The following is a 21,672-nucleotide window of genomic DNA, read 5'->3' as shown; positions in this document are numbered from 1 at the left end:
CTTCAAAAGGAGAAAGCAGCAGATACTCGTGCATCCCAGTAACACATGATTTATGCAAAATGAAGTTTGATTATAGTTGATCTTTTTAAATGATTGTAAAAGGACTTCTAAAATGAATGGACCCGTGTCTCTCTTGACTAGTACATGCGATCTCTTAACAATTTCCGAGCTGAGCAGCCTCACCAGCATGCCATGTACTACCTCCGCTTGCTGATGACTGAAGTGGCCTGGACTAAAGATGAATTAAAAGAAGCCCTGGATGGTGAGACTATTTTTGTACTTATAACCCTGTACATTTTTTCCTAAAATCATTTTGATCTATCTCGATGTCTAGTGTTTATGCTTTCTAATATTTCTAATAACTTGTAGTTTTATTAAAGCCAGCTGTGCATCCTTTTTATCGAAGTGAAAACAGTGGTGGCCTTTGAAGTGGCTTTCGTGTTCAGGCTGTTAAGCCACATTTGCTGCTTTCAGCCTGGACCCATAGCAGTTAGTTATTACTGTTCATAGATTTCTGCAGATGACTGAAGGTTTTGACCAGAACACTTACCTTGTTAATATTGAAGTTTTCAGAAGAAGAAAAAAGGGCTGAGCTTGAAAGTCTTGTCACACAGGAAGAGTACTCAGGCATCTTTAGGTCTGTTCAGTTAAAAACTGGAAAATGTGGGGCGCCTGGGTGGCTAAGTGGGTTAAGTGTCCGACTTCGGCTCAGGTCATGATCTGACAGTTTGTGGCTTCAAGTCCCTCATCAGCCTCTGTGCTGACAGCTCAGGGCCTGGAGCCTGCTTTGGATTCTGTGTCTCCCTGTCTCTCTGCCCCTCCCCCATTCATGCTCTCTCTCTGTCTCAAAGATAAAATAAGACATTAAAAATTTTTTTTATATAAAGAGAAAGCACTGTTTTGGTTGACAGTCTCTGCTCAAATAAGCCATCATTCTGTTTTGGAACATGTATACTCTTACGGTGATTCAGTACCCCCAATGTGGCTTAATGTGGAGACATTCATTGACACTCCGTCGACTCTCCAGGTGCCAGAGTAGCAGGAACCTCAGAGTTCAGTGGGTCCAGCAGCTTTTACTGACTGCCTGCTACACACCAGGCCCTAGACCTCAGGGGCTTGAGATAAAAAATGATCAATTAGATGGGGTTTCTTGGATCAAGGAGTTACAGTCTAGTGGCAAAGCATAAATGTGTTCAGCTCATTTCAGTGTAGGCAGAGAGAGTAAGTGTTGTGGCCGAGGTCTGCAGAGAGTGGTCAAGGGGTCTGGAGAACAAGTATGCACTTTAGAATTAGACCACTGGTCAAATGCAGCTGTACAACGTACTAGCATGATGCCTTTGGGCAAGAAATTTCAATGTTCTTCACTTCAGTTTTCTCACCTTTAAAACAGGGATAAGTAGTACATACTTTATAAGATAACATGTATGAAATGATACACCCAGAGTAACCACTTGTTAATTCCCTTCCTGTGTCTCTCTTTGAATTTCAGTCTCTATTTTTAGCAGCCATTGCAGCAGTTATTAGTATGATGTCCTAGTGGAGAAGGAACAGCTCTTTCTTATTAAAGAATTGAATCAGTACATGTAAAAGGAATGAGGGGAGTAGAAAATCAGTATTGTGATACCATAATTGATACAGGCAATATGCACTGTTGGGTGCTAAAATTAATGAGTAAGGGAAAACAGGATATGTGTATAGTCTCAAAGTATATTTCCCTGAAAATAAATATTTATTATTACAGTGGGGAAAATAGGCATTGATGGGCAAGTGCATTACCTAATTGCTTGTAGAACATACATGAGTTACTCTGTTATAACTGAAAGATGAAAATAGTCCTTTTACAGTAAACACATCTGGCAGACCACCTTAACCACATGATTAGTGTTCACTAGTACGACAGCATATCAACATCATGTACTGCTGATGTGATGCATTGATAAGGGCACATTACCTCTGTGGTATTCTTCCTAGTAGTTGGGTAGTTAAGCTTAGTTTAGTCACGGAAAAACACTGGAAAAACTCAAATGGCACTCTGTAAAGTAATTGAACAGTATTCTTCAAAAATCTTAAGATTATAGGGGCACTCAGCTCAGGTCATGATCTCATGGTTTGTGAGTTCAAGCCCTGCAGTGGGTTCTGTGCTGTCTGCGCAGAGCCTGCTTCAGATCCTCTGTCCCCACCCCCCCCACCCCCCCGCCGCACCTCCTCTGCTCATGCTCCCTCTCTTTCTGTCTCTCAAAAATAAAAATAAATAAAAATTTAAAAATGTTGTTTTTGAAATCTTAAGATCTTAAAAGATAAGGAAAGACAGGAACTGGCACAGACTAGAGGAAACATAGGCACTGAGGACACATAACTAAATGCAAAGTGGAATCATGGATTATATTGTGGAACAGAAAAAGAGTATTAGGAGAAACTGAAATCAAATAAAGACTGCATTAGTTAATAGTATTAAAGCAGTGCTAATTTCTTAGTTTTGATCACTATATGGTGGTTATGAGAGATACTAACATTAAGGGAAACGGTAAAAAGGTATATCAGAACTCTCTGTACTGTTTTTCTAACTGTTCTGTAAGTATTAAATTAGCTCAGAGTGTTGTTTGTTTTAGCCTCATAGGGAGAGCTCACTATTTTTTACACCTCTACAGATGTCACCCTTCCTCGCCTTAAGGCCTTCATACCTCAGCTCCTGTCACGGCTGCACATTGAAGCCCTTCTCCATGGAAACATAACAAAGCAGGTGGGTGGTTGAGGGTTTAGTGGTCTTTTATGGAGCAGTGTAAGAGATTTTTTTTTACCCTGGCTTCAGAGTATTCACCACCGCAGTGTGATTATAAGCACGTTAGTGTTGACTCAACCTTCTCTGCTCTGTGGAGGAAAACAGGAGAGGGTATAAGGGAAGAGAATGATGGTGGTTAACTATGGACCTATTTTCATGATTGCCTGCTCTGCTCTCACCTGCCTTGTGCAGTCACAGGAGGAAATGGAAATAATTATCCCTACTCTGTGCAGGACAGCAGGACTGTGAAGTGGATAAGAGCACGTGGTGTAGAATCAGCCTGGGTTTAAATCCTGACTCTGCCACAAACTAGCTGCTTATTCTTCTGAAAAGGTGTTAACCTCTCAGTACTCAGTTTCCTTATCTGTACATTAGAGTTTAAAGATGAAGTGAAATGGTGCATGCCAAATGTGTAGCCCATAGAAGACTCTCTAGAATTCCCATTCTGGAACTCTGCAGCCTCTCTCAAGACCCCACACTTCTCTGCTACTCTGCTATCCTGCCTCCAAAACAGTATGCCCAAGGTCAGATGCTAGTAACTGGCAGAGACAGGATTTTTCACTAAAGTCAGTTTTATTTATTAAAAAGCCTATACTCACTTCCTTTGCTTTGCTGCAACCCCAAGTATCTGTGGTCAGGGTCAGTTACTTGGGACCAACTTTCCATCCCCAGTGCCTCTCCAACTTTGGCAGTACCTTTTCCCACAGCATCAAGATCATTGTTGATGCTGGTCTTGGTCTCTCTTTCTCCACCTCTCCCATACCAAGTGTATTGCCAATTGACGAATTCAGTTTTTTCCATTTGAATAAGATCAAATGTGTTTAGGGTTTAAGAATCCATCTTTATGATAAACTAGCTTATTTCACAAGTGTGTTGTTTTCACGCTGCATTGGCCACCATCCAATATGCTATTTTTATTTTCACAAACAAGATACATTTGTGGTTTTGTATGGTGCTATTCCGTGTCCTTTTCCACAGGCTGCACTAGGAATCATGCAGATGGTTGAAGACACCCTTATTGAACATGCTCATACGAAACCTCTCCTTCCAAGTCAGCTGGTTCGGTATAGAGAAGTTCAGCTTCCTGACAGTAAGTTGGAATGTTGTAACTTTGGTAATGGACTACTTTGACATAATGTTATGGGTGGTTATAGGTGGGTTGAAGTCACCTGGATGAGAACACAATTTTACAGTAAAGATCTACTGGGATCCTTTACTGTTTATATAAGTATGGTTAAAGGTAGGTAATTCTGCCAAAAATTTTTCTGTAGGAAGGTCAAAAAGGTGAAATTGGAGGTAGGTGATTATTTTGATGAGAATGACATTAGAATTGACTGGTAATTGGATGTAGAAGAGTTAGGAGGTAAGAAAAATTACAAAGCTAAAGAGATGTTGACTCTGAAGCATGAAATAAAATCTGTTTATGGAAATTGGAAACTAGAATCATAATACTGATGGGAAGTCCATAGGAGTCTTTGGCAGAAATAGTTTTAGGAAACTCACAGGTGCAAATAACAGCATGTATTTGTGACATGCATATTTTATAAGGAATTAGCATAAAATAATGGATAATAATTAATATATTGGAGTTTGCAGTGTTGGATTGCCTTTGTATTAACCATGGTTTCTTTTGATTAAGCATTGTTTTCAGTTATTGTTCAAAATTATGTAGTGGGTAGTAAATTAGACTTGGGATGAAAAGCATTGTTTTTTTGTGTGTGTTCTTTTGTTTTTGTTTGTAGCTAAACTTGATTGCTGGCTGTTCCCCACACATGCGTGGTCTGTGCCCCCACTACCACTATGTATCCTCCTGAAATAGTGCTCCCTTTCCTTCACTCTCTCCCTTATGGACGTCTGTCCCTCTCCATCTCCATTGTTAGACTGTACATTTGTTAAGGTTGGGGCTGTGTCTGGTTCCTTTGAGAAGCTGTTAAAGGTGCTTGAGCATGGTGTTACCTCAGAATATTGTTGTTGAATGCTCAAACATACCTTGAGCACAGCTCTCTTCTTCACAGCCAGTCATCACAGACCTGGTAACGTTTCATTTCAAACTTCTGCTAGTTTGTTCCTCTCTCACCACAGCATGGAAGAGAAGCACAGTCAGAATCTGCCATTCAGAAACCATAGCACTTGGGCGTTGGGCAAAGTGAGGCCAGTCCAGAGACAGAATTTCAAAGTGAAATCTGTCTTTCCTACTTTTTTTTAAGTTTTTTTTTTTTTTTTTTATTCATTTTGAGAGAGAGAGAGCATGAGCAGGGGAGGGACAGAAGGAGGGAGGGAGGGAGAGAGAGAGAGAGAGAGAGAGAGAATGAGAATCTCAGGCAGGCTCTGCACTGTCAGTACAGAGCCCTCTGCAGGGCTCGAACTCACCAACTGTGAGGTCATGACCTGAGCCAAAATCAGGAGTAGGATGCTTAACTGATGCGCCACCCAGGCGCCTTTCACACCTCTTTTTATTACACTTCCTGCTTCCTCTCTCCTCTCTTAGGGCCTTACCTCTTTTGCCTTCCAAGTGCCTCACAAATTGTCCCGTGCTCAAAAATAACTCTGTTCAATAAGAGACTCTTTAAATATGGAAAACAAACAGAGGGTTACTGGAGGGGTTGTGGGAAGGGGGACGGGCTAAATGGGTAAGGGGCATTAAGGAATCTACTCCTGAAATCATTGTTGCACTATATGCTAACTAACTTGGATGTGAATTTTAGAAAATAAATTAAGTAAAAATTAAAAAAAGAAAAAAAACCTCCATTCACATCCCATTCTCCAAATGTTAGGTGTTAGGAAATCATTCTAAGCCAGATGTGAATGTCTCACACAGTCCTTCACTTAACTCTCCATGAGACAATATTTACAGTTTAAAAAGACAATGTTTAGGCATTGTGAAGGAGACATTTGGGGATAGACATGAAAAAGCTAGAAGTTGGGAGGGGGCAGTTGCAGTAGCTTTATAGACCGTATTCCCCTTCCTCTTCTGATAAGAAATAACATAGTGCTGCCAGTATATGATTAGAAAGTTTGACTGTTGGTCAGATTTATCTCCTCAGAAAAAAATATAGGTGAAATACGACTCCAGACTTGTCTACCTCCCTTCGCAGTTGATGTCTAAATTATCATCTATGAGGGTGAACAAACACATCATTACTATTCTGAGAAACCCTTATTTGTGAGTCTTACACTAAATACTAAACACAATATATGCTTGGTCACATTTATTCCTCATGAAGTGAAGTTATCAAATCATAAAGCATGATCATCTGGTCGTAACTCTGATGAGATATTTGATCAACACATCTGAGTTTTAGTCTTGAGTCTTCACCATTCCAATTTGGTGTCCTTAGACAAGTCACCCCCTTCTCAGGTGCTTAGCTTCTTCATCTCTAAAGTGAGGTGTTAGACTAAGTTACCTCTAAGTGTTGAACACGTGTGTAAATTTGTGAAATGACCTTTAGTGTGGGTGTTGGTAAACGGTGTTCAGAATAAAATGCTAAATGAAAATGCAAGATAATAAAGACACAACTAGTAATTTAAAAAACGGTTTTGTATGGTATTGAAACATAAGTGGTGGTGCCATTAAGGTTCTTATATGTATTAGCTGATTCTGATGTAGTATATATACTAACTTGTACATTGTATTAACTTTGGATCTTAGCATTAATACTTAGCTATAAAATGGGTCTTTTGTAAGTTCTTTGCCCTTTGAATTCAGTAAATGTTTATTGAGGGCCTGCCAAGTTTAGATTGTTGCATTAGGATTCCCTTAGGTAAGTTAACAGAATTTCGCATTCTTAATAATTTAATTGCAGTTTGGAATTGCTGAAAAACACTAACTAAATTGGACAGCTTTAAAAAGCCAGATAAAACATTGACTTTGTTAAACCCTAAATAAGTTTTTTTTCTCTTTTTGAAACTTCCTAGGAGGATGGTTTGTGTATCAGCAGAGGAATGAAGTTCACAATAACTGTGGCATCGAGATATACTATCAGACAGACATGCAGAGCACCTCAGAGAATATGTTTCTAGAGCTCTTCTGTCAGATCATCTCTGAGCCTTGTTTCAACACCCTGCGCACCAAGGAGCAGCTGGGTGAGAGGGAGGTGGGGACTGGCCCAGTACCATAGACCTTGAGCAACCGTTGTCCTCAGAAAATATGCTCCACGTGGATAGTCCTCTTGCATGGTGGTGCAGGCTTGCTGTATTGACAAAGGCTTGTGAAAACCTTGTTTGTGGGGAATCCACTTCTAAAAGATAAGCACTTAACATGTCATGGACATTAAAGCAGTTCTTAAGGCGAAGACAGTGTGTTTACAGAATGTACATGTCATAAAGAAGACATTTTGGGTAAGGGAAGATGCTTAGGACAGACTATTTATTAGGGGTGGCAAGATGGGAAGCAAGCCATCCAGAGAAGCTTAGATTTGGGAAACTTTGGGTTCCCAGAGGGCAGGTATTATCTCTTAATCATCTTTGTATCCCAAGCCTGGTCCCATAGAAGGTACTCAGTAAGTGTTTGTTGAGAAAGTGTTTCTGGCACAGTTTTAGGCACTGTTAAAAGTTCTCGAGGTCCTGGCAGGTTTAATCAATGAGAAAATAAAGAAACCCCAGCAATGACTGGGAGGAACCAATGAAAAAGGATTTGGGTGAGTCTTTCCAAGTATTTTCATTTTTTAAGTAACCACCACGGTAGATGCTGGACATGGAAATGGATAAGTTAGAGATGGTCCTTCCCTTCAAGGAGCTCACGGTCTAATCAGGAGGGCAGACCTATAAAGGAATAGTTACAGTGCAGTGTGACAAATATTACTGAGAGTCTTCAGATTCTAAAGGTCATGCCGAAGATAGTGACTTCCTCAGAAGTGGGGTGGGACCCCAAGGCTCCACAGGTCTGAGGATGTGGTTCAGGACAGAGCAGCTGAAGGAGGCAAGCCACGAGCTCAGTTTAGGAAAGATGTCAAAGGGTGGTAATGCGTGAGCTCACAAGATGACAATGGAAACGTGACCTTCTGTTGGTCTTCAGAGGTTTTTAGTCTGAATGCAGTTGGTCCAGGAATGAATTCACATAAGGAACTTGGATATGAAAGGGAACAGAGCTGGAACAATGGTTAGAGGATGAAAATGAGTTCATTTTATACTAGGGATGGGAATAACTTTCACACAGAGAGAAGATGATTAACCAGCAGACAGTGAGGAGTTATGGGATGGGAGATTGAGTGATGAATAAGATTTTTTCCTTCCCACCCCCCCCCCCCAAGAGAAAGAATTCTCTCCCAACTTTCTAACTATTCTTCAGAGAGCCCTTTTGCTCTACCCTTAGGAATTTATGATATCCTAATTGTTTATGTTTCTTCAGAGGTGAATAACATAGAGCCCAAAAGTAGATTTTATTGCTCTGACAGGATAAGTTTTGAAGGATTAAAAGTGACCGGAGTCTCAAACGCCAGGGTCCTGACTGGCCGGTGTTTGTGTTTCAGGCTATATCGTCTTCAGCGGGCCTCGTCGAGCCAACGGCATACAGGGCTTACGATTCATCATCCAGTCAGAAAAGCCTCCTCACTACCTAGAAAGCCGAGTGGAAGCTTTCTTAATCACCATGGAGAAGTCCATAGAGGACATGACAGAAGAGGCTTTTCAAAAACACATTCAAGCATTAGCAATTCGTCGACTAGACAAACCAAAGAAACTGTCCGCAGAGTGTGCTAAATATTGGGGGGAAATCATCTCCCAGCAATACAATTTCGACAGAGGTAAGGCACAATTAGGGCCCCAACATTTATGGCATATAAGTGTAACATTTGAGGTCACCAAGGCTATTCTACAAAACGGTGGTTGTTTTGTAGGTGATGTTCCGGTTACTAATTTGGTGGTGTGGAGTGTCATACTTCTAAAGAACCATCGCTTTAACATAAGAGCAGTTTTTATTAGAAACTTTATCTTTTTTTCTTCTCCAAAATTGGAGCTGGATCTTCCTGTATCTCATAATAATACAGTAAGAATAAATCTAATTTCACTTTTTGTGTTTAGTCAGTATGCCCCTGAGGCTCTGAGCACAGGCTTGCGGTTATCTATTTCCCATAACACCGAAAAAAGAAAAAGGAAAATTTGCAGAGATAAGTGCTGCCCTGGAGGCACAGGGCTTCAAACAGATGCCTGTAGGGATTACCAAAAATGTGTCGGGGCTTTTACACTGGGGACAGCTGTGCTTCCTGAAGTCTCCTGCTTACTGACTTCCTTGGCGTTTCTTCTAGAGCAGAAATCAACAATGCAGAGCGCTAAGCCACACCAGAAGTTGGGGGTTCGGGGGGGGGGGGGTTGAGTTGTGTTCTCATTCTGACACCAACAGCCTGAAGATCTTTGGCCAAGACACCTTTTTGAGGGCCTCGGTTTTCTTACCTGTAATTTTTTTAGCAGTTGGAGTCACTGTTAATGGTAATTGTACTGACCATCTATTGAACATTTGCCGTAAGTGCAGCATCGTGTTACTGTCATTCATCATTTTCCTTAGTGCTCACTACAGACCCATTAAGTAGTTATTATCCCCAATTTCCGGAGGAGGAAACAGAGGCTCAGAAAAATTGACACAACTAGCCTAAAGATCCAGTAGTTCAGAAGTAGAGAGCCAGGCTATCTTCTTACTCCTTACTTGATATTTATTCCCTGACTACTTGCAAGAACAGATGATCACTTAAAAATACAGAGACCTAAGAACATTGGAGTGAAATGTATTGTCATTTAATGTAGTATTCTGGGCTACTTAAGATGGAAATATTAGTAAATTATTGTTTGATTGCTTTTTCAGATAACACAGAAGTTGCATATTTAAAGACACTTACCAAGGAAGATATCATCAAATTCTACAAGGTAAGTTGAATTTGTATGTTTAGATTTTGACTCATAAGCAAATATTATATATGCTGTGTGGTTTGTTACTGCTTTGAACTTAGTGCCCTGCTTAGAGCTGCAGCCTTAGTCAGGTCACCTTCTCCAAAGGTTCTTTTACATGTGAGGCAGCAGTGGGAGCATGTGTGGCTTCTGAATGCAGACCCAGGGCTCATCGCTGGCGAGATAGCCCTGTGACCTCAGCCAGGGGGCTTAAGCTTCTAAGTCTCAGTTTCCTCACTTACAAAATAGAGATTAGTAGGAGTATTAATTGAAATGAGGTGCATAAAGTGATTGGCACTTAGCAGAATTTAATAAATGGTCTCCATTACTGTGGTCTCTTCATTAGTAATTCTCAGCCTCAGTTTTTACATGTTTTAATCAGAATACTTTAATGTTTTCCTCATTGATATTATAAGTTTTAGTTGTGTTTATTTATTGCTTAAGACTATTTGCTTTGTGAGGTTAGGTATCTGTTCTCAGTTGCTTGCAAGAAAGGGTGATCATATTAGCTCTTTTTGGTTTCTGAGGGATTCATTTTAAGGCATTCTTAGTTGTGGGTGTTTAAAAAGAGTGATGTCCTGATATAACTTACTCTAGGGTTTCCAGAAGCAGTGAAGATTTTTTCTTTCCCTCCACAACGTCTATTATTCATTGGAATTACAAGTAGTACCTGATTATTGAATTTGTAAGAATAGTTATAAGACTGAGTCGATTTTGTCTTAAAAATGAGAGTTTTGTTACCAAGCTTAAACTAAGTCTAGAACATCATTTCCCTTGCTATATTCCATGGTACACTAGTTTTCTACAAGATATTAGTAGGGACACATACAAAAAAGGGTTTCATGACCATGTAAGTGTGGGAAAGACTACACTCTTTATTCCTGTTTTTGGAGAATTACAGAGCATGTTAACATTTAAAAGTTCTAAGAAGCCCCATACTAAAGATTTCTTTAGCCCAGCATTTAATTTTGATTAACAAAACTCCCTAAAGAGATTCATCATGGACCTGTTTGTTTTTCCCCCACAGAATACCTATTAAGTGTTTCCTGGGACTCCAGTGTTCCTTAGAATATAGCTTGCAAGAAAAATGCACTTTGCTTATTGGCTGGTTTGTGTTTAAAAAGATGGAGATTGTCCAGAATTGTTCAGGAAATTGAGAATAGTCTGAAACTGAAGAAGGTGTTACACTCTTCTACTGATAAAGGTTGATAAGAGGGCAATGAAGGCTTGGGTGAAAAGGGATCCTGAATAGACCTTTGGAAGCAAACTTTTTACTCAATAAGACAGACAATCTCAGATGAGCTGCTATATATTACTGGAGGCGGACCTGTGCTGAGCTCCTGAAAGGGGCTGGAGAGGCCAGGGCAGGCCTATGGGAGAATCTGGGCTGTCCTGCCAGCTGGAGGGAGCCATGGTCAGGTTTGTTGTCCAACCTCATCAGGATTTCCATCGCGGCTGCACAGGACCAGGCTTGTAATAACTGCTCCATAAACCATTATTGACCTGATTTGGCTTTGCTAATGATCTCTCCCTCTGAGGGTATGACCAGGGGAAGTTTCATCACACCTTGTGTTTTCCCTTTGGAAAAGACAGATAATGGTCTAGCATTAAGGAAAAGGTCGAGAGACACATTTCCATGGGATCTGCCAACTCACCACTCCTGATATTCATGGTATGACCTAGGGAACTCCTTCAGAGCAGCCTGCTGGAGCAGAGAGAGAAAAAGCAGGCCTTGCTTTCTGATGCCATCACTGTGAACTACGTGACTTGAGCAAGTCATCATACTTCCCTGTGTCTCAGAGTTCCGTATCTCTAAAACAGGATCCTCACAACACTTAGCTTATAGAGGGTCAAGTGAGCTAATGCAGGAGAGTGCCTGACGCAAGACAGGACTCAATAAATGTTAGCTTCCTTTCTCTTCTGTTAAATGAAGATCCATAGAAGTGCCCTGGTGCAGAATCTAAGAAGGTGTGGGACACCTCGGTGGCTCAGTCTGTTAGGTGTCCGACTGCGGCTCTCAGGTCATGATCTCACTGCTCATGAGTTTGAGCCCCTCGTTGGGCTCTGTATTCACAGCTCAGAGCCTGGAGCCTGCTTCAGATTCTGACTCCCATCTCTCTGCCCCTCTCCTACTTGCACGTACGCTCTGTCTCTCAAATATAAAAAAAATAAAAATTTTTTTAATAAAAAAAAATAATCTAAGAAGGTTCTAGAGGAGCAGGCATTGTGCTTGTCCCTTGACTGAGCTCAGGCCTTCGCCTCTGTAGTCATTAGCGATCACTGGATGTGGCCCTGCATCACACCTCGATGAGTATTAGGCTAGGTTTTTAATCCCATCCCAGCTACCTCTTAACTGTAGGAGTTTGAATGCATCACATAATATCCTTGGACTCCATTTTATCATTTGTAAAATGGGGCTAATAGTAATTCTTACCTACCTAACCTAATTTTCGTAGAGTTTAAATGAAATACTCTAAGTGAGGGGAAACATCTTTTCTGTTTCTGGCTATGTGAGAGCTGATTCTTCATAGTGGTAAAAGAGTACTTCATTTTAGGTTCCTTAGTGGGGCAGAAGGGTGACCTTGCTGTTCTTTCTTCCTAGGAAATGTTGGCAGTAGATGCCCCAAGGAGACATAAAGTATCCGTCCATGTTCTTGCCAGGGAAATGGATTCCTGTAAGTATTGAATATGGACTTTTTGTAAAGTATGTTTTTGGGCACACGATGGCTGTCCCTTGCCATAGACACATCCCTTAAAGAGCACCAGAAAGTAAATAGGTAGAGAAGGGGACCAACTGGAGACAGGGTCTACTCTATCTATCAAAGCAAAAATATGGGGAAAAGGGAAATGAGGCAGTGAAGGAAACAGCCAGCGTTAGGTGGCACAATGCCATCCTGGCCCTGGCTTTACAAGAAAACACAGCTAGTTGCTGGTAGGACGTCTTCAGAGAAGCTGTGTGGAACCACTGCATGTGAGGAGGAAGAGCAAATAGTTCATTCGCTCAGTCTTTCCATCTTCTATCTCTGAATGGCCAAGATTTACTCCACAGTCATATCTCACCTGGCCTTCTGGGTTGTTTTACTGGATCCTTCCTGGTGGTCAGAGCCTCAGAGACCAGTGAGTGCAGACGTGGGCACTAAAGTTGCTGTGGGCGAGGCTTCATAGCCACGGTAACGTGATGAGCCATCGTTGGGGAGAGTCTGGATAAGACGTAGAGCCAGCAGTCAAGGTCTTGGGGAGCAGGCAGCCTGGGAGGACATGGGCCTGGTACAGTTTCTTAATGAGCTGAGTCCGGTTTCAGTTTGTTGTTGTTGTTGTTGTTGTTGTTGTTGTTTTCAATTGCTCTTGTATGCCAGTATTTATTAGGTAAGAAGTAAACCTTTCATTTTCTCACAGGTCCTGTCGTTGGAGAGTTCCCATGTCAAAATGATATAAATTTGTCACAAGCACCAGCCTTGCCACAAGTAAGACATGCAAATGTCATTTTAGATTGCATGGTTAGAGGACTTCCCACATAGAAGGAGCTTGTTCAGCAGGACACGTAAGACTAGAAGTATCAGGTCACCACGTGTTTGAGCCTCTACTTTATATTCCTCCCTAAATGTGAGGTCGCCATCTGACAGCTCCCAGGGGAGGAGAGCGGGGGGCGCCTTTGTCATCTACGGAAAGACTCAGCCTCTGACCTGGTTTGCTTTTGCTTCTAGTTTGAGCAGTTATGTTACTCTGCAGCGAGTCCTCTCCAGCCACGCCTGTACCTTGCCCTTTCCCCAGTGCCTGCATGTCTTTAATCCTCTGGAGAGGTTGGCATTTACTGGCAGTGTGACCAGGCCCTTGCTGAGTGGGCACGTCAGCCTCTGCCGTTCTGCTGAGGTCTTGGTGTGTGCCAGCTCTGGCGTCCCAGCCCTTGTGTGCCCAGAGAAGGGCCAGGGATCTTCTTTCTGGTCCTGGGTCCCACTGGGGACATTCCCCATAGGTTTGCATAGACCCTCTGGCCCTGATGATCCAGGAAGATCAGATCATAATATGTGGGGTAGAAACGAGTGTGTATGTAAAGGAAAAAAAAAAAAAGTTGATGTCTTATTCCGTCTGCTTTTTTAGGCCATAAACACTGAGAGAAACCTTTTTCTTCTTTGCAGCCTGAAGTGATTCAGAACATGACTGAGTTCAAGCGTGGTTTGCCACTGTTTCCCCTTGTGAAACCACATATTAACTTCATGGCTGCAAAACTCTGAAGATTCCCCAAGGGTGGGAGAGTGCAAGTGGATGCATCCCTGGGTCTTCCTGGGGCCAGGGAAACAACCTTGGCCACTTTCATAGTTTCTGGTTCACTATCAGACAGACAAACAGAAAAAAAAGATGTTGTCAAATGTCATTATGTAGAATATTAAAAATCCAAAGTAATTAAATGACAGAATCTTATAGATGTAGAATATTTTTTAAATACATGCCTCTTAAATATTTTAAAATTTTTCTTTTCATTACTGAGAGAAATTTCCCTTATATAACAGTACTTAAAATGATGAATGATATTCCTATAGAATCTTCCTTCCATATTCTGTAAAATAGTCACTTGTCAGAAGAAAATATGTTAGTTTTTGGTTGTGTTTTTCTAAAAGCCTCCTAGGTTGACAGAAAAGGCTTTAAAACCTTTAGAAAGGTAATACCTTTTTAAAAACTGATTCTCAAATTTGCTTTCTACTTGGTGGTTTCATGTAAATCAATGGAGAACATTAACATTTGGCAGATAATGAAAAAAGCAAAATGATTTTCTTTTATTAGTGAAATTGCTGATTATATAAGGCATGGTTTTAATCTTTTTATAAAATTTGAACATGTTTTTTATTCAAACTAGTAAAATGCTGGAAAACCCTAGAACGCCCTACTTATTTACAATGCTAGAAATAGACTTACCCTACATCAGTTTTGTCCCAAACGGAATTTCTCAGGATTACTGTGATTTGTTTCTTTCTGATTGAATTATATTGACATTCTTGTTCATAGTCGGTTTGCAGTGTTCCCTCAGTTTTACCTTTTCCCCTCAACAACATTTGTTGTATTTATTTAATACATAGGGTCAACTTCAGATCCCACTGAGTGTGTGACATGCTTTTCCAACATCAGCTACTCTAAACACTTGTAACTTTTTACTACCATGATATTGCAATCAGTATATGAACTAAAATATTTGCCCTATTATGAATTTAAAAGACAAGTACCAAGCCACCTTTTTGAAGGTATTAAAAATAAAGCCTTGATTCTTAAATAGTGTGATCTCCAGAAGACTCTCAAATCCCTTTTTGCTACCAGTCTAATATTGCCTTAAGTGTTAAGTTATTTTTTGAATATATAAATATAAACATAACAAACACAGATAACGACTGGAGTGGACTTTTAAAAAATATTTTTTTCATGAGATACTATTTTAGATGAAATTGTTACTGTAGATTTAACAGCTGTTTTGAAATATTTACTGTTGTTAAAAGTTGCTTCAAGAGAAATTGTGAATATACTTCCACATACAGGCACTGGTACCCCGTAAGTGGCCCTGTTCACTAACTCAGGCAAAGTAAAGAATGGCATTTTCAAATGACATTTTACCTCGCTAGGAGTTGATTTGCCAGGACTTTTTTCTGTAGAGTCATGTCTTACAACATCTTAAGTTTTCACTTTTGCCATTTTCCAAATAATCTACATTTGGGGCAAGAATGATATAATCACAACTGTGGAGGCTGCTTTCAAAAGCAGGGCTCCATTTCTACTGTCAGATAAATGTGGTGCTGTAACTGTCTTTTTATCCCTACCTTCAGGAGCTTCCTTGTGATGAAGCCTGTCTTTGTCCATCAGAAGGTGCGTGAGTCATCGCTTCCTTCTGGTTTTATGCATTTGTAGACTATGCAGCTTTTCATCAAACTGCAAAAATAAACAAGAGGGATCTACAATTAGCCCTGAGTGTTTAAATCCACCACTGTAAGAGTAAATAAGCCACCTACCTTCTCTGTGGGAAATTATGTGCTATTGAGTAATTTTTAGCTCTTTTTTAAAAAATGGGTGAAATGTAACTGTCATTTTTATGAGAAAGTCACATGAAGAAATCTGAACAGAATCTCATGTAGTCTTCCAGGAACCTATGATTGGGGTTCAGTGTGTTCCGGCATTGTCTGGTGTCCAAATTGGATCTAGAGCTACTGTTGGATCACTCAGGCATACTAATGGATTCACTGAAATGGGTCCAGGCTGCAATCCATGAGCAGTAACAGACTACCCCGGATACTGCGTTTTCTCAGTGCCTAGCAAATGAGATTTGTGGAAAACAAACTAAGTTATTAGTTACTTGTGACTTTAAAAAAAAAAAAGTCTTCTTTTCAACTAGTTGATGTGGAAGAGAGAGCATGTGACACAGCCAGTATGGTGGAGTGCTAGGGTAATCCTGTTTACAATAAATTGCCTGAATTGAACCTCTGGAGTTTGCATTTGTGTTATTTTTACAATTTTAGTGTCTAGCCTACCTCTCAGCATCCTGATTTGACAACATTTTTTGCTTTCGGTATTCCTAAGGCAGAAAGCAATGAATTAGTTTTTTGAAAAAAAATCTTTTGAGTGCATCTGGGTGACAGTGATTTAGTCAAATAAATGGGTCAATTGCACACTCATAAGCGTGGATCGCTTTTGTCAAAGGAATCTTGGTGTGAGAGGCTGAGTTCATTGCTGTGCATATTGTCACTGACCCCAAACCCAGAAAGATTTGTCCTTTGCTTTACAGGGAAAAGAGTAAAAAGGGTAGAAAAGCAAAATATTTCCTCTACAGCTAGTGTTTCGTCTTCTTGTCACATCTCCAGCAGCAGGCTAGCCAGTTATCTTGTCCAACCCCTGGCCCCTGACACCCTGTTAAGATAATCTTTCTACTAATGTGGTTGCCAGCTGGCCCAGATGGGCATTTCAAGAGGAAATGTGCTCTTTCCTCAGTTTGCAGCCTAGGACCTTGGTGCAGCCCACACAGGCAGCATTGTGCTTGGGGATGACGCAGCGGCCCTAATGAGAGGCCCAAAGCAGCACCCGCTTTTATGGCGTGGGGCAGTTTCCCCCTCGCTCACAGTGCATAGGGGAGTCATCTGAGCTCCTCACCATATACTCTAACATAGCTTCGCAGAATGTTTAGATTTATGGTGAAAACCAAGGATTCTCACTCTCATCCCCATTGTAAGGGTGGTTCCTGCCGTCCTAATCCTTCCCTGGCAGGGCTTCAGACCCGTCTGCTCCTGGACCCCCGTTATTCTGTGCTGTCTACCAAATGAACTTAATTGTCCTTGTCAACCTGAACATCATACACCCCAAGGTTTCTTGTGGCAGTGCCTGTTGGTAGTCCTGAATTATTTCTGTTCCCACCCACGTCCAGCTCTTCAGAGATCTTACAGCATTTTGGACCACTCATGCCCTAAATGAACATTAACCTTATAAAGCACTTTACAGATTTCAGACCATCCTGACAGACCTCTTCCACAATAATCTTTTTTTTTTTTTAATTTTTTTTCAACATTTTTATTTATTTTTGGGACAGAGAGAGACAGAGCATGAATGGGGGAGGGGCAGAGAGAGAGGGAGACACAGAATTGGAAACAGGCTCCAGGCTCTGAGCCATCAGCCCAGAGCCCGACGCAGGGCTCGAACTCACGGACCGCGAGATCATGACCTGGCTGAAGTCGGACGCTTAACCGACTGCGCCACCCAGGCGCCCCTTGACACAGAAGGATAGTGATTAAAATTATCTTCGTCATCCCAGGTTTTCAGAGATGGGTATAATAGACTCAGAAAGGCCAAACAGTTGGCCCAGGACCATTCAGGAAGCACAGATTCAAATCTCCACTCTGATCTTTAAACTCTAGACCTCATTGTTCCATTTCCTGTAATAACAGCTACCAAGTCCATTAACATACTGTGGGACAGAGTACAAAGGCATTTGCTTTTTTTTTTTTTTTTTTTTTTTTTTTTTAAGGGCATTGGCTTTTGCATTTATATGAAACCTCACCATTTTCACATGCACCTTCTTACTTACTATCCCAACCTTTGCCTGTTTTGGAGAGACTGAGACCAGACCTCACAGTTGAGGCCCCAGTCCAGTCCACCATGGTTTCCACTCTGCTGGGCCAATATTAACTACTGCCTGCAGGGTCTACCTATCAGGGTTGATCCAGACCCATGCCTCCTGGCCTGCTAAACCCTGAAATCATTTCAGGCTCTCCTGGTGTCCCTGGAGTGATGAGAGTATCTGGAATTCTTCAAGAAATTCAGAAAAGGGGTGTGAAGAGTAGTAGTCAAGTTCACCCGTGGCCCCACCACATTTAGATCATTTTTTGCAGTCTTTTTTCTGTGCGTAGAGGAGGGGGTCATATATTCAGTGTCACAACTTTTTCCTTCAATAGTTTATAATGAAATTGTTCCACATAGATACTTCTGAGGGAAAAATGTGATCTTGGTTTTTTTGTTGAGTGTTTGGTGTCCTGTACTGTAGTTTATTAAATCCTCTTTGTAGGATGTTGAAGGTGTTTTCAAACTTTGATCCATGATCCTTGTGCTGAATATGTGTGTGATTTCCTGGTTATTTCTTTAAATTGCTGGGTTATAGAATATGAATATTAACCTTTTTCAAAAATTTTTTATCTATAGAAAAAGTTGTGAAAATAATACAATAAATTCTCATGTATCGTTACCCCATATTCACCAGTTTTATGCCTGCTATGTATTGCTCCCTCCCTCTTTTAAGTAGGTTGCAGACATCACGACTCCTTACCCCTCAGTTTGTCGCCAAGTATATAACAAAGTCAGTGTGTACTAAGGAATTTGGCCTGACCCAAAGGAAGCCCCGGCCTTTGTCCCCTTTGTATTTGTTTAGATACAGTATGCTGGTAAACTTGACAAATGAGATAGATAAATTTCTTGAAAGACACAAATTACCAAAACAGACATGAAAAGAAATAGAAAGTTTGACTATCCCTGTATCTGTTTAAGAAATTGAATTACTGTTCTTCCCACACAGAAAATTCTAGGCTCAGATGTCTTCATTAGTGAATTCTATCAAACATTTTAGTATAAAATTATACCATCTTACGTAACATTTTAGAAAACAGGAAGAAACCCTATTAACAAAATATTAACAATTTGAATCCAGCAATGTATAAAAAGGAATTTTTATACAGTTGATTTTCAAATATACAAACCTTATTTGATGAGAAAGTGAGGTTTTCTCAGGAATGCAAGGTAAGTATAATATTTGAAAATCAATTAGTATTATTTACCATAGAAACAAAATTGAAGGAAAAAACATTTAAAAAGTTCAGTAAAAGCATTTTGCAAGGTTCATCATAAAAGCTCTCAGCAAATGAATAGAAGGGAACTTTTTCAATGTAATAAAGGAAACTTATAGAATACCTACTGGTAACATCATATTTAAGGATATAATATTGAACACTCCACCACCCCACCCCAAGACCTGCACCAAGATGAGGATGTATGCTTTTACTACTATTCATACTTGTATTTGAGGTTTTAGTTGGTGAAGTAGATTGGAAAGGATGCGGTACAACTGTCTAGTCACAGATTAGCACATACAAAAAAAAAAAAATTCCTAAGGGCCAAAAAAAAAAAAAAAAAAAAGCTACTACTACTAATTTAAAAGGTTGCAGGAGATAAATCAACATTAAATCAATTGTGTATCAGGGCACCGGGGTGGTTCAGTCGGTTAAGTGTCTGACTCTTGATCTCAGCGCAGTTCATCATCTCATAGTTTATGAGTTCAAGCCCCACATTGGGCTCTGCGTTGGTGGCACAGTGGACCATGCTTGGGATTCTCTCTTCTCTCTGCCCCTCCCCAGCTTGTGTGCTTGCTCTCTCTCAAACTTAAAAAATTTTTTTTGAAAAAAATCATTAGGAGTAAATTTATTCATTTATTTTTAAGAAAGTTTTTTTTTTTTTAATTGTTTAACGTTTATTACTTCTTAGAGACAGAGCATGAGTGAGTGAGGGGCAGAGAGAGAAAAAGGGAGACACAGAATAGGAAGCAGGCTCCAGGCTCTGAGCTGTCAGCACAGAGCCTGATTCAGGGCTTGAACTCGCAAACTGGTGACCTGAGCCGAAGTTGGACACTTAACCAACTGAACCACCCAGATGCCCAGGGGTAAATTTTTTTAAATATGAAAACCTGTACACTGAAAACTTCAAAACATTACTGCAAGAAATGTTTAAAAGACTTAAAGAATATATGTGTCACATCCAAGGATTGGAAGACAGTATATATATTTTTAAGTTTGTTTATTTTGAAAGAGGGAGAGAGAGAACCCCAAGTAGGCTCCATGCTGTCAGCTCAGAGCCCAACATGGGGCTCAATACCATGAACCAAAATCAAGAATCAAACACTTAATCGACTGAGCCATCCAGGAGCCCCTGGATGAGCTCTCTCTCATTTTGAGAGAGAGAGCACAGCCAGGGAGAAGCAGAGGGAAAGGTAAAGAAAGAATCCCAAGCATGGTCCATGCTGTCCTGTGGAGTCTAATGCTGGGCTCAAACTCACTAACCCAAGATCATGACCTGAGCTGAAACCAAGAGTTGGACACTTAACTGAGTCACCCAGGTGCCCCCAGTAAGACTGCTTTGTTTTGTTTTGTGTATTTTTGAGACAGAGAGTGTGTGAGCAGGGGAGGGCAGAGAGAGAGGGAGACACAGAATACAAAACAAAATCCTCAGGCTCCAGGCTCTGAGCTGTCAGCACAGAGCCCAACGCAGGGCTCAAACTCAACGGACCACAAGACCATGACCTTAGCTGAAGTCAGACACTTAACCGACTGAGCCACCCAGATACCCCTCTAAGACAGTATTTTTAAGGTCTCTGTTCTCCCCCATTGATTCTAAGCAACGCTTACCAAAATCCCAGCAGGCTTTTTGGGCAGATATTTAGGAATTGATTTTGAAGTTTACATGGACATAGCAAAGAATCTTGAATAGCTAAAATAATTCTGGAAAAGAAGAACAAAGTTTTTCTCTCTGATAGCAAATCTTACATAAAACTATAGTAATCAAGATAGTGTGGTATTTGGCTAAGGATAGACCTAGATATCAATGGAGGAGAATAGAGAGTGTACAAGTAGATCCCCAGGTTGATTTCAAATGATTTGACAAAAATGCCATGGAAATCCAATGGGAGAAAAACTGTCTTATCAACAATGGTTGAACAATTAGATATCTTTATGGGGGAAAAAATTGAACCTCAAATCTTACCCCACAGTATATACAAAATTAACTCAAAAAAGATTTAAACAAAAACTAAAAATATAAAACTTCTATGAGGCAACATAGAAGAAAATATTTTTGAAGTTTGGTAGACAAAACTTTCTTAGAGTGCAAAAGGCACTAACCATCAAAGAAAAAATGGACAAATCGAAGCTTTTCAAGTTTGAAAACGTCTTCTGTTTAAAAGATACACATAAAGAAAATAAAAAGCGACTGACTGGGAGGAAGTATTTGCAACACTTGAAGTCAGACAAAGTACTTGTATATAAGAATACATAAGAAGAGCGCCTGGCTGGCTCAGTCAGTGGAGCCTATGACTCTTGATATCCAGGTTGTGAGTTCAAGACCCACACGGGGTGTACTGATTACCTAAAAATAGAATCTTAAAAAAAAAAGACTACATAAGAAACTGTTAAAATCAGAAGATAAAATTCTGGTAAAAGAGTCAAATAGATTCTTCACTAAAGGAGATGTAGTCAATGGTCAATTTGTACATGAAAAGACACCCAACACCATTAGTCCTCAGGGAAATGCAAATTAATACTGATAGGCAAAGCAAAACTACAGGGAGAAGATCAGTGAGTGCCTGAAGGCTGTAATTAGGAGGTAAGATCAAAGGACATAAAACTTTTAAGTGAAATGGAAATGTTCTATATCAATAAAAAGCTGGAAGACATATTTTTGAAACAACCAAAATGAGATACAATTCCATGAAGACTAGAAGAACTGAAATGAGAAAT

General features: G+C 40.4%; 1 protein-coding gene across 5 annotated transcripts in view; it reads left to right on the top strand.

The window, feature by feature from the left end:
* The window catches only part of IDE (insulin degrading enzyme), a 176,265-nt gene extending 160,155 nt beyond the window's left edge, over positions 1-16,110 (top strand). For all 5 annotated transcript variants that reach the window (XM_053207528.1, XM_027062630.2, XM_027062629.2 and 2 more), the window contains 9 exons: positions 142-262; positions 2,649-2,740; positions 3,758-3,869; positions 6,695-6,862; positions 8,248-8,520; positions 9,573-9,634; positions 12,258-12,330; positions 13,052-13,119; positions 13,792-16,110. In XM_053207528.1, coding sequence (XP_053063503.1) covers positions 142-262; positions 2,649-2,740; positions 3,758-3,869; positions 6,695-6,862; positions 8,248-8,520; positions 9,573-9,634; positions 12,258-12,330; positions 13,052-13,119; positions 13,792-13,887 — 1,065 coding nt within the window. In that variant the 3' untranslated portion in view covers positions 13,888-16,110. The remainder of the gene's footprint in view (positions 1-141; positions 263-2,648; positions 2,741-3,757; positions 3,870-6,694; positions 6,863-8,247; positions 8,521-9,572; positions 9,635-12,257; positions 12,331-13,051; positions 13,120-13,791) is intronic.
* Positions 16,111-21,672: the final 5,562 nt, after the last annotated feature.

Source organism: Acinonyx jubatus, chromosome D2, assembly GCF_027475565.1.
Source record: "Acinonyx jubatus isolate Ajub_Pintada_27869175 chromosome D2, VMU_Ajub_asm_v1.0, whole genome shotgun sequence".
In the NCBI taxonomy this organism is placed as follows: Eukaryota; Metazoa; Chordata; class Mammalia; order Carnivora; family Felidae; genus Acinonyx; species Acinonyx jubatus.
Note: the sequence above shows the minus strand (reverse complement) of the source record. Positions and strands in the feature narration are given on the sequence as shown.